This window comes from Pleurodeles waltl, chromosome 8 (genome assembly GCF_031143425.1).
Source record: "Pleurodeles waltl isolate 20211129_DDA chromosome 8, aPleWal1.hap1.20221129, whole genome shotgun sequence".
Taxonomy (NCBI): domain Eukaryota; kingdom Metazoa; phylum Chordata; class Amphibia; order Caudata; family Salamandridae; genus Pleurodeles; species Pleurodeles waltl.
In genome coordinates, this window is record NC_090447.1 from 312145051 (window position 1) to 312157295 (window position 12245).

General features: G+C 41.3%; 1 protein-coding gene across 1 annotated transcript in view; it reads left to right on the top strand.

Moving 5' to 3' along the window:
- The first annotated feature begins 6196 nt into the window (after nucleotides 1-6196).
- The window catches only part of LOC138249086 (suppressor of tumorigenicity 14 protein homolog), a 605612-nt gene continuing 599563 nt past the window's right edge, over nucleotides 6197-12245 (top strand). Inside the window, exons 1-3 of the mRNA XM_069203127.1 lie at nucleotides 6197-6464; nucleotides 6721-6889; nucleotides 7490-7614. Of these exons, the coding sequence (XP_069059228.1) occupies nucleotides 6345-6464; nucleotides 6721-6889; nucleotides 7490-7614 (414 nt within the window). The 5' untranslated portion in view covers nucleotides 6197-6344. The remainder of the gene's footprint in view (nucleotides 6465-6720; nucleotides 6890-7489; nucleotides 7615-12245) is intronic.

Here is a 12245-nt window from a genome sequence, read left to right on the forward strand (position 1 = left end):
CACTTAAGTAGGCCTTAAAGCCTCATGGACGAGGGACATGGTATTTAAAAGACATGTGTGTTTACATTTTACAAGTCTTGCAGGGAAAAATCTCAAAGCCTTATTTCACTGTTGTCTTTTTCCCTCAAAAGGTTACCACTAGATTACCTTATTTCAGTTAATAAATGTTAATTTCAGATTAGGAGCACATAGAGAAATTATGTTTAAACTCAAATAAATTATAATTTACAATCCTCTTTAATAGTAAATTCAGAATTTAGATTATAATTTTGAAAATGCCACTTTTATAACATTGGCTTTTTCCTGCCCATTTTTAAAGGCTTTTCTATGAGTTTTCAGTTGCCTAGGCCTATTAATTGGGCCGGTTCATTTTTCTTCCATCAAAAATGTGTATTGAGCCCAGGCAGTGAACAATGAGGCCTGGGAGTAGGTGGGAGAAGGTATTCCTGGCAGGGTGACTGGGAGGAGCTGTACCCTGCCCTGATTACATTTCAAAGGACCTTGCACACAACATACACAAATGAACATGCTCCCTAACTAAACACAGTTTCGGAGTACGCCAGGGAATTCCCCAAACAAAGGCTGGCACACCAAGTATAAAAAGAGGACCCTCAGAACCACTCATCAGTACGCTCCTGGCCCAGTGAAAGATTCCGAAGAGGGACCGCTCTGCTGCCAGAAAGACTGCCATGCTGCTTGAATATTGCCTGGCTGCATAAAAAAGGAAGATTGGACGTGCCTGCCTTTATCCAAGGCTGCCAACAGTGACTACAAGGTTAGATTTTCTAGCCTCCTATGTGAACTACAATGACACAAAAGCATCTAGAGGCCTGCCCTGCAACTGCCCACCCTGGCTAGACATGTCTGAGCATTGCTGCTGGCCTCTAATGAAGTGAGTCCTTATCCTCAAGAAGTGCCCCCTAGGTCCTGGCCCCTAGCTGGCATTAGACGGCACTCCTCCCTCCCTAACCCAAGCTTCCATCAGATTCAGTGATAGGCAATTCAGGGCCCCGCTAAGCGGTGCAGCTCCAAACCGAAGGCTTCATCATAACCAATGCCAAGTGATACAAAGACTTGCAGAGGCTTGCCACCCACACCTCAACTAATACGCCAATTCCAGTGCAGAGTGATGCAAAGCCTTGCTGCCCAGCCGTGAGCTTCATGCGAATCGATGCTAAGGGACACAGAGCCCCTCAAAGCCTTGCCACACAGCTGAAAGCTTTATCAGAACTGCCACCGAGTGGCGTGAAGCCCTATAAAGCATCCCCACACAGCTAAAGGTTTCCTCAAAACAAACGCTGAGTAACGCAAAGCCTTGCAATGCAATACCGTGCAGACCTGAAATCAGGGACATAAGGTACAAATCCCAGTGGGCCAAACTCAGCCTTGTGCCCGGCCAACGCTGCTTCCCAGCCATCCTGAACTTGTGACTTTGTCCCAATCCAGCACAAGCAGGAACCCACAGCTTTCTGCTTCGTGACACTATTTTGACTAAAAACGTTAACATTCAATATCCCGGGTTCTACTGATTTTTGTCATTCTGGTGTCATTTTATTTAATAAAATGTACTCTTTTATACTAAATTTGCTAGAATTTTTTCTTGTGTTCTGTTTTCATTGCATTGCTGTTTCTGTGCTGCATAAATACTTCACACATTGCCTCTAAGTTAAACCTGACTGCTTTTGTGCCAAACTGCCACCTCTCCCAACTAACAACCCAATTTCTTACCAACTAGCTATACCTTTAATACTGTGTTTCATGTGGTATTAGTGATGAACATGGATAGATTAAGAAATTCCGAATGTCCCTACCTACTATTACGGCAAACAACAATCATCTGGTTATGCTTAGCAGAAGAAATAAGGAAAACTTTGTCAGCTTTCAATGCAGACTCACATTGAGAGTAGAAGCAGGAGGTCTAAGGTAAGTGTGAAGTATCTCGGCTTCCTGGAGGGATGGAGAAGCTCCATGGGGTTCATCCTTATGACTCCAAATATCCAGAACCAGCATTATGTGACACACTCATTTTTCACGTTATTTTGCTCACTAAGAGACAAAACAAAGTGATTGACATAGGGGCTTGGCCGAGGTGGCCAGTGGAGCAAAGCTCCTATCTCTGAGACTATGATTGAACATCTGCAAGTCAGAATTGCCCCAAATCCTATCAATGCTAGATAGTTGTTTCATATGTAGCATGGCAGTTCCCATGATACAGTTAGTAGTAAGTCATTCTCCGAGGTTTTGTCTGATGGTGTACCTGAGCATTCTTCTATTGAAACCAATTGGAGGGATGGCATGTGCACAAGCATCTTGCCTCCAGCCAGATGCATGACTAAGTAGGTCTCTGTATACACCGCAGGGGAGGAAGTCATGTTTTTTTATGGAAATGTCAAACATTGGGTTTAGGAATTGAGATTATTTATCCCCCCCAAAAAATGGATACTTACTGGGGACATATCTGTACTTTAAGAAACGTGTGAGCTAGCGTTTCAAATAAAACAAATGCAATTCTTCAAAAAATTAAAGATGCTATTTGAGTGATAATTTGTGCTGAGTTTAAGAGAAATATTTCTGAGTCAGGTTCCTTGTTATTAGAATGCACTTCTTGCCATGGACCTTGTGTCATGACTACCGAGGAGGCAATTTATTGTTTACATTGATAACTTTGTATGATATTATTACTACTTCTGTCTGAACCATGAGCAAGTAAGGTAGGTGTCATCCATCTGCTGTCTGATCCTGTGCTGCCTAATTTACGAGTAGCATTGCTGTAAGAGCCTCTACGAATAATTTAGTTATAATGTGTATAGCCTGAGATTCTGAGACTTTTATAATAGATTTGTTCATTGTGTCTCTAGCATGTAGAATCCTGATGGAAAAGATGCAATATACCATTCTGAAAACATGATTGTCCATGTGATCTTACATAACCAGATGTTCTTAACTGCCGCCAATACAAGGATAGTAACTGTTTTACCACCACTTTGGGGTCATATGAGTCACTTCATCCCTGGGTAAAGAGAGTAAGGCTTGTCGATGCATCACAGAGGTATTGGCATATTTATGTAGTGCCCTTTAAGAATTCTTGAATTTGTACTGAATGTATGCAAAACAATGTCCCTCACAATTCACAATTTGGCCCTGTTTCCTTTAATAAATATTTCTTGGGGAAGAATCCCCTGAACTCCCCTAAATGTGGTGAGGCTCACGTGTTTCACTCACATGCTCCATCAAGTTATTTGAATGTGTCTGTACCCTACCATTTCCCAGATTTCCCAGCTTCCAGTAATTTGTATTCAGTGGAAAGATACCCCTTAAACAAGAATATATGTCCAATATACAAATGAGAAATGTCTGTTATGTGCTGAGAGTTCTCTCGCAGTATGTCAGGGGCATCTTGCAGGGAAACCTTAATGACTTACATGGTGCTCTTGGAAGGAGACTTAGGCTCTTATTCCGACCCTGGCGGTTTCAAACCGCCAGGGTGGAGGGCAGAGGAAGCACCGCCAACAGGCTGGCGGTGCTTCCCGGGCCATTCTGACCGCGGCGGTAAAGCCGCGGTCAGAAAAGGGGAACTGGCGGTTTCCCGCCGGTTTTCCCCTGGCCCAGGGAATCCTCCATGGCGGCGCTGCTTGCAGCGCCGCCATGGGGATTCCGACCCCCTTCCCGCCAGCCTGTTCCTGGCGGTTTACACCACTAGGAAGAAGCTGGTGGGAACGGGTGTCGTGGGGCCCCTGGGGGCCCCTGCACTGCCCATGCCACTGGCATGGGCAGTGCAGGGGCCCCCTAACAGGGTCCCACAAAGATTTTCACTGTCTGCTTAGCAGACAGTGAAAATCGCGACGGGTGCCACTGCACCCGTCGCACCCCTGCAAATCCGCCGGCTCCATTCGGAGCGGGCTTCCTCTTTGCAGGGGCTTTCCCGCTGGGCGATCTTTTGGAGATCGCCCGCCGGCCCAGCGGGAAAGTTGAAATTACCCCCGCGGTCATTTGACCGTGGTGCGGTCTTTGGGTGGTTTCCGCCCGGCGGGCTGCGCCCGCCGCCCGCCGGGATCGGAATGACCCCCTTAGTCGTCAAAAATGGAAATAGACTGAACAGCTTTTGACATCAGTGGCATTCTAGATGGCTGAGCAGTACCAGGTTAAGTAGGAGAGCCCTCTTCCCCCATCCTTGTAATCAGGTGGGGAAAAGAAAAGAATAGGAGGGGACTGCTGTTGTGTTTTTCACAGAACTGTTGTTAGCACCCCACTCTGCATCTGATTACGCGTCCCGACCTAGGTAATTTACTTACTCTGGGACTCGTTTTAGGCCAATTAATCTTTTGACCCTGATTGGAGACACCTTAAGACGAGATAACTAATCAAAATGTCAATCAATAGATCAATAACCTCACAAACATTCACAATAGCAAACCAATCAATTTAGTTAATGGCATCAATGAGAATCGAAACACACCATGACCTTTCAGTCATGAATAACCACACAGAGTTTTAGAAAGATTTACAATATTTATTCCCTATTAATTACACTCTACTAGCATGTTTATGAGTCTCAATACCAGAAAACACATCAGCAATGTCACAATATGGCAACTCGAATACGATTTCATCAAAGCAAAGATCATAAACATTAGAACAAAGCACGACGTCAACATGGATTAATTTTAGCAGAGTATCATTAGCGCATTATTCAACAAAGCATAGATTCAGTCATTTGTCTATTTGCGTCCGTTTAGTGAATCCCTTAACTAACCTCGAATTAGCATTAGCATGTTGGGCTTCATGCAAAACAATTTAGCAACACAAATTTTGAAAACATCTGACTACGGTCTCTATTAAAAGAAGCAGTTGGTACCTAGAAAGAAAAGGCAAACAGACAATTACAATTTCATCAATATATAGTTACCCTCCGTAATGGGTCAGCATACAGAGTCAGTCTTCGTCCTGACGACATCAGTTGATTCGCCATCAGCCAGGATAAGCAGCAAAGCTCAACAAGACAGGGTAATAAGGGACACTTCCCTCATAAGGAGGAAAAGTATGAATCGGGCAAGGCAAAGGTGAGGATGGTTTGAAGAGTCAAACAGCAAAGTCTTTAAGACAGAGTGAGAAAGTGGCTAGGTAATAGCAAAGAATGGCACATAATGGCTGATTTCTCCTTGTGACACAGGGTTATATTACTCTTGCTATACTGCCTCCTAATTTCCAATTGGGCAAATGTTGGTGCATCATTATCTCCATCCAATAATTGACTTGTCACCTCACTAGGATTTTCACTTTAGAACAGTTCTCACGTAGTTTATTGGCTCCTGTAATTGACATCTCAAACAGGTAGAATGTCAGGTACAAACTTTTACTCTCGCGGTCTCAGTCAGTAGTCCAATTGTCTTTACCAGTTCAGACGACCTTGTACCTGTTGCAAGTTTACACTGTTGCATTCAGCAAGAATGTCTCCTTGAGCAAGTCGAGTCTCATGAGAAAGAATCTACTACAGTTACACACATCTTCTAGCTTCTGGAATAGTACGGCTACATGTCCTTCAGCAAGTCAGCACATTGCAGATTAGAAAAACGCATTAATATGTGACCGGGCAGCTAGGCCCCGACTCATGCTAACTAAGGCCTAGTAATTAATTTAGCAAACAATCTTGACATATAACTCTTAATACTAGTACAGAACCACACATTAGTACATCAATAATCCATTATTAGTCAATTTCATTTATCATTGTATACATTGGTGGCCACTCCCCTTGGGCACATTTCACACACGTATACTAAAAGCACAGCATTACATTTTCTATGCAACATCATTATACATTAATTCGCAAGCTTGTTTCATGTTCATTTTTTATTATAAAGCTACACTCCAACACATCCAGCCCTTAATTTAGCAATTACCCTGTTTCTTTTGTGTACATTCAACTTGGGAATTTAAATATTTCCCCTTTCCATTGAATTGTGCTTTTTTTAGCTCGGCTGTTTGATTTTCAATTATTTTAGGCTCCAGTAATCAAACATATATAACTTTAAGAGTCATTGTTTAATATTAACAATGCTAGTAATTACCTTCTTTTTTATTAGTGCTACACTACAGTGCCGTTTTTCCTCTGAACACACTGCAACACACAGCCTTGCTCTTGCTTGGCACACAAAGAGTTACTCTCTGGATTCTTTTCTCCCAGCCTACTTTGGATGCAGACACGCTAGATGGGCAGGCTCGGCAATGTCAGCCTGCACAGTGGAGAAGAAATGGGGAGACACCAGAAAACATGAACAAACCCTTTTAAAACGGAGATTTTTAAAAAGCCACTGTAGTTTAGTCTACTGTTAGATTTGTGTTTTATGTCCTCCTGTTCACAGACGGTTCGGGGAAGCAAAGGGATGCTATCTTTTTCTAAGGAAAGGATTTCTGTTATCTATAGCATTCCTATTGTTGGTGACCCAGAACCTATGTCTGACCAGGTAAGAAAGCCTTTAGTTTTCTAAACAATTAACTGATTGTTTCTTTATGTACGGTTTTGACATGTAAATGTCTCATTTTGCGTTGCTATTTAATAGACTATACATTGACGTGTGCGAAGTTTAGCTAACGTACAAAGACAGTCTTCCTGAAAGTTAAAGTTAGGTGTTCAAAATGTTATTCCCTCTGTATAGAAAGATTTTCACTTAATTTGCATCAACCTATTTTTGGATGTGTAAGACAATGTTCTTTCCTTAGAGCCTGACATTCAACAATGTTGAGAATCGAAAAGAAGAGCAGCAAAACCTCCAGCTTGCCTTTCTGAAAGTGAGGAGTTTACTGTCGTTGAAAAGAGAACTTGTCAGGGTATTTCCAATAATTTCCTTGGCAGCTATTATAATTATATTGGTCCTGTACTACTGTTCATGTAAGTTTAATTTATCCGTGGTATTTTTTATTTAATCTTATTGTAATGCATTTACACTGATTTTTAAAACGTGAGCGTGCTTACATTAAACCTTGATGCTCTTGTCCTAAGCAAGGGAATATTCCTTCCTTTGTGCTTTACCGCCATAGGATACTTTTGCTTGCTTATATGTGAATTTGCTTATTTGTTATACATAGATAGAAATAGACACGAGCGTACCAGTGTATATTAAAAATAAGATGATGGAGAATTCATTGTTCCATTTCATATGCTGGAATGAATTAAAAAATTGAAAGTTTAGGCAAGTTTGACTCATTTGATTGGTACCCTAGAAGTTATTATAATTTCAGACAAGAGTTTGGCATTGTTGCCATGCATTGTTATCACGATGCTGCAGTATGTATTCCTTGGGACAGTAAGTGTTTTGTTATCTTGAATTCTTTTACGCTGGCCTCAGTCCTTGAAGCATGTACAGAATGCCTTATCATATCAAATTGCATTGAATATTTTTTTGTTGGCTTTGCTTTTTTCTGCTGCAAGTGCAGGCAAAACTTGGCAGTAGTTGATTTTTCTTGGCAAAATGTGATCTTTTCTTAATAGCTCCAGTACTGACGGTCTTTTATGTGGGTGGAAGTGTAGACATTTCTAATCAGACCTACACGAGTGACCTAGCAGATCCAGACTCGCCGACATTCATCTTACAAGCCGAAGCTACGCGCAATTATGTAAGTTCTCGTGTCCTATGAATTGTGTCTGAAATAAAGATTTGCCAATTTTGTTACACAAAGGGATGTTGTTAGTACCTGCTTAAAACCCCTGATCGGAAACGTGAGATTTGAAACCTTAAACCCTTATCATTTATCTAGAGTAAAAAAAGATACAAAGGGGGTGACTTAGAAGGGATTTCCATTACATGGCGTAATGCAAGTAGACTGGTGGAGCAGAAACGCTGGTGCGGGCAAGTGACATTGATAAAGTTCTCCAATGTTTACCAACAAATCTGCAAACTTCAAGAAGAGGTTTTGAAGGTCAAATCTTCTTCGGTCGATGCTCTCATCACAATTCATCAGACAGATTTGATTACTTTTTGGGTTTGTGTCTGTCCTTGGATAGTGCTTAGAGGCATTCTTTAAGTGAACTACGTTGGTGTTGATAAGCAGCTATTCCTTGCTGGCACTTCCATACACCTTTAGATTTAGGAGTTCATTAAGGTGCCCTTTTCCTCTGCTAACAGAGGGACCCGACACACAAAGGAGCCTTCTGTTGATATGTATTTCCCAACAGAGTTGTGCTTGTGTTTCAAAGCAGCTTTTGTGCATGCCTGACATGGGTTGCATTTGACCTTCTTTTAATGCAGAAAATGTCTGGGGTGTCTAAGATAATGAAAAGTGCACACAATATTGTTGCTTTGTGACTAATTTTTAAGTGTAAGACGCTGGTATAAATTCAAACTGGACGTGCATTTGTGGAAAACATTAATTTGTACCTATCTAGTGACAGGACTTGAAAAATGGCGATTGTCTAAAAATGTATATGTATATGTATACGCCGCTCTGAAAATGCAGACATGTTCGATATAAGAAATCTTAGAGGGTGAGAGATCCCAAAGTACCGGTTTTAACTTATTCTGTAACTCTTTACATAAACAGGGCTCTTAGCGTTATAACCGGTTTTTAAAAATGTATATCACACCAAAGAGGATTGAGGTAATCTGGTAAGGTTTATTAAAACATTATGTTAATATGTCATTAAATATAACCCTAGTAACAACAATAAATGACTGTAAAATCGAAGCAAGTAACCTCTGTTGTTAATTTATTTAATATATCTTTACTTTACATCACAATGAAATATCTGTGGGGCAGTGCTTGTATATTTTCAGTCATACTCTGGTCTCCCACTGCACCACATTCCATACAGCAAGACATTCTGTTCCACAGTGCTAACCTCATTATTATTTTCCTCTACTAATTTGTTACACTAATAATATCTTTTATTTATAAAGTACTTCATGTCACAGAACTTCTGCGTCTGAGTGATGTACTCAGCAGGCAATGCATTATTCCATTTTATTAGCACTACCACTTATATCAAGATATCAATAAGATCATATAATACTATTTGTTAACTGAATTATGATTCTTTGCCACATTTGTATTGTGCCTCCCAAATCCTCATTTTGCACCCTTGAGGAAACAATTTGAAATGCACTTCAAATGCGCACTAAAGCTTGCTTTCATTTTAAGTAAAAACTCTCCATCCAATAATTAATCTTTAATAGTAGTCATACAATCCGTAAATTGCTAAACAGTGTTTAAAAATGCAAAAGGTGGCAGTACCGTTTTGAAAACGTGGACCTCCTAAACTTAGATCTTCGTAGTTTGCAATACCTTTTTATTATGTTTGTAAACGAGCCCTTAAACATATTGTCCAAACATGAACCAGTTTGCACGTAGTCAGATAGGCCTATCCTGGGAAGTCAAGCAGAATGCATTAGTGTAAAACCTAAGGCCCATATGTAGTTCATGAGCAATGATAAAGAAGTTCAAACTATCTTATGCATGTATTACAATAAACGTAAGCTTTCCTCTCCAGCATGATGCTTTCCAAAACTTCACACTTTATCTCAATGAATACTTTATACAGGAAGAACATTCCTTCATATAAAATGAATCCAAAACCCGATCTCAAATAGAAAGAAATCAATGTAAAACATAACAAAATGTATTAATGCAAAATGCTCTTATGTACGGCGAAGTGCATGGCAAATGCCCTTTTAACACAAAGATAATGCTAAGTGAGACTGGAAATTTGTGAATTACACTCACGAGCTTTACTGACAAGTAGGGAGCGATGTGTCCTTTATTTAGCTTTTACTTCTGAAATGTACAAGGAAACTGATCTTGAAAGAGGCCCTTTGAAAATCAGACCCCCACTCTTAGCAAAATGATGTGATACACAGACACACAGAAATACAGTCTGAATGGATACAAGAAAAGCAAACGGGTGAGTAGTTTGCGTAGTTTACACGATTCTAATTAGATAGCAGGAGGGGTTTATCATCATATTGGTGGACCTAGAAGGAACCGATGATTTTTCACATGTCTCATTAGATCACAAATTTCTTTTTTTTCAAAACAATCTGGTGTGTTGATGATATTTTGATTTAACATATACCACTAAAGATGTGATGGGTTACAGCAGTTTAGTTGGGTACCCTATTACAATAATTGCAGGTTAAAGATTAGGTATAGCTAAACAACTTTCAAACTTCTTTATTCATAGGGCTGATTCACTAACAGATTCATCACTGATCCTTTCATTACCTTATGATGTCACAAGACTGATTAGAACGTAAAGGTGATCAGTGTCATGCTTGCAAACAAAATTCCACTGGCAATTACTAGGCCATATTCGAGTGCATTGATTTTTTGCTCACTTTGTCACTCCACACAAACATTTCAAGACTTCAACCCATCAACTTGATAGTTTAGTAAAATGTTCGAAGTCCAATGTTTACCAGACATGGGTCTTATGCTCGCTGTGCCACGGGACTCATGCTGCACTGCACCTCATTGATGAGGTGAAATGAGGCTGAATTCAGTCTAGAGTTGCTTGTGTCCTTCCTTATAAGGAACTTGGCCTCTCAGTTCAAGTTGAACTGCTCCTTTTGGAGCAGGGCCACGACTGTCATGCATATGTCTAGATTGCCTGGAGTAGCATAGTGGATATAAAATGTTCCAGTTGATAGACACCTTGATCTTTAAGCCAGCCTTTTGTAAGTACTAACAATAATAATACATAAAATAGTGGTAATAATGCAAATATGTACATAGATTTTAACTCAGTCCTCTTCCGTCAATGCTTTTGTTTAAGTGATTTTCACATTCTGATTCAGCCCACAGTTAGCACGCTAAGGGGCATATTACAAGAAAGTGGTGCATCAGCTATGATACTCCACTTTTCTTGCCCCCCCTAACATTACCATGGTAGTGTTGCATTTACAGTACAGCACAGCATGGCGCACGCTAGCACAATAGCATCAACATTTTTTACCCCATTGTGGCACATTGGTCAACTAGTGCCAAAAGTTATGGCACTAGTCCAGAAATGCATAGGGAGGCCCATTGGAAACAATGGGAGCGTCACTTTGAAGCCTGCCTTGAGAAGGCGTTAGAAATGATGGGAAAAATGGTGCAGTGAAATCTCGTAAATTTCACTGTGTCATTTTTCTGGGCCTCCTAAAGGGGGAACGCCCCTCTTGCGTATATTAAGCCTGGTGCAGGCATAATGTGGTGCAAGGGGTGACAAAGTGGCGGAAGCATGAATTGCACCACTTGTGAATATGGCTTTTGAAATGGTCACTTTAAGGCCGTCTTAGCGTCATAAGAATGCCACTACGTTGGCACTAAGGCGGCGCAAGGGGCTTGTAAATATGCCCGTAAGAGTCATATTTATCAAGGCTTCTCACCAGTTACAAAGTCATGCATAGTACCACAATTTAGCACAAAGGTTTGATAAAGTATTATTTCCAGGGCAAAACTTTTTGTTGTGCTGGAGAGTAGCTCTTTAAGTAACGCAAATAGGGCTGTGGCTACTTTGAACTACTGTGCACTTCTGTCTCCATCTAGCATGAGTCTGGTTGCTGTGCTGCGTTATGGTATTTTTTAGTAAATCAGTCCCATAGTGCGGAGAAATGGGTCAATCTCCTTTAACCATTGATGTTGTTGCCAGTGTCATTCACATTTTAGAGCAGCCCACAAGGCAGTAATTCAGTGTTTGGAGCATCAAGCAGTGTGATTATTGGCATTTAACTTGCTTAGTGTCATTGTGTGCATGAGGAATGTGCCTGAACCTTAGGTGACTGAGTCCTTCCAGCTGCCACCAGCACACACGCATTTCCAGCGAAGCAATCAGTGCAGTGGCAGCGAGGTTTGAACAAGCATCACCGTTCTCAAATAATGAGGCTTTGTTTTCATATATGTATGTTATAGTGGTCAAACAGCAGATACCACCATATTGCCTATTTCATGTATGAAAAAGCACAATCAAGATGGCCACTGTAGTACCTTAAGTTCTCTTGTGAGACTAATGTGTCTGCCATTATTAAAGACTATGGGGGTCATTCTGACCCTGGCGGTCATGGACCGCCAGGGCCAACGACCGCGGAAGCACCGCCAACAGGCTGGCGGTGCTTCTGGGGCCATTCTGACTGCGGCGGTAAAGCCGCGGTCAGAAAAAGGAAACCGGCGGTTTCCCGCCGGTTTCCCGCTGGCCCAGGGAATCCTCCACGGCGGTGCTGCAAGCAGCGCCGCCATGGGGATTCCGACCCCCTTCCCGCCATCCTGTTTCTGGC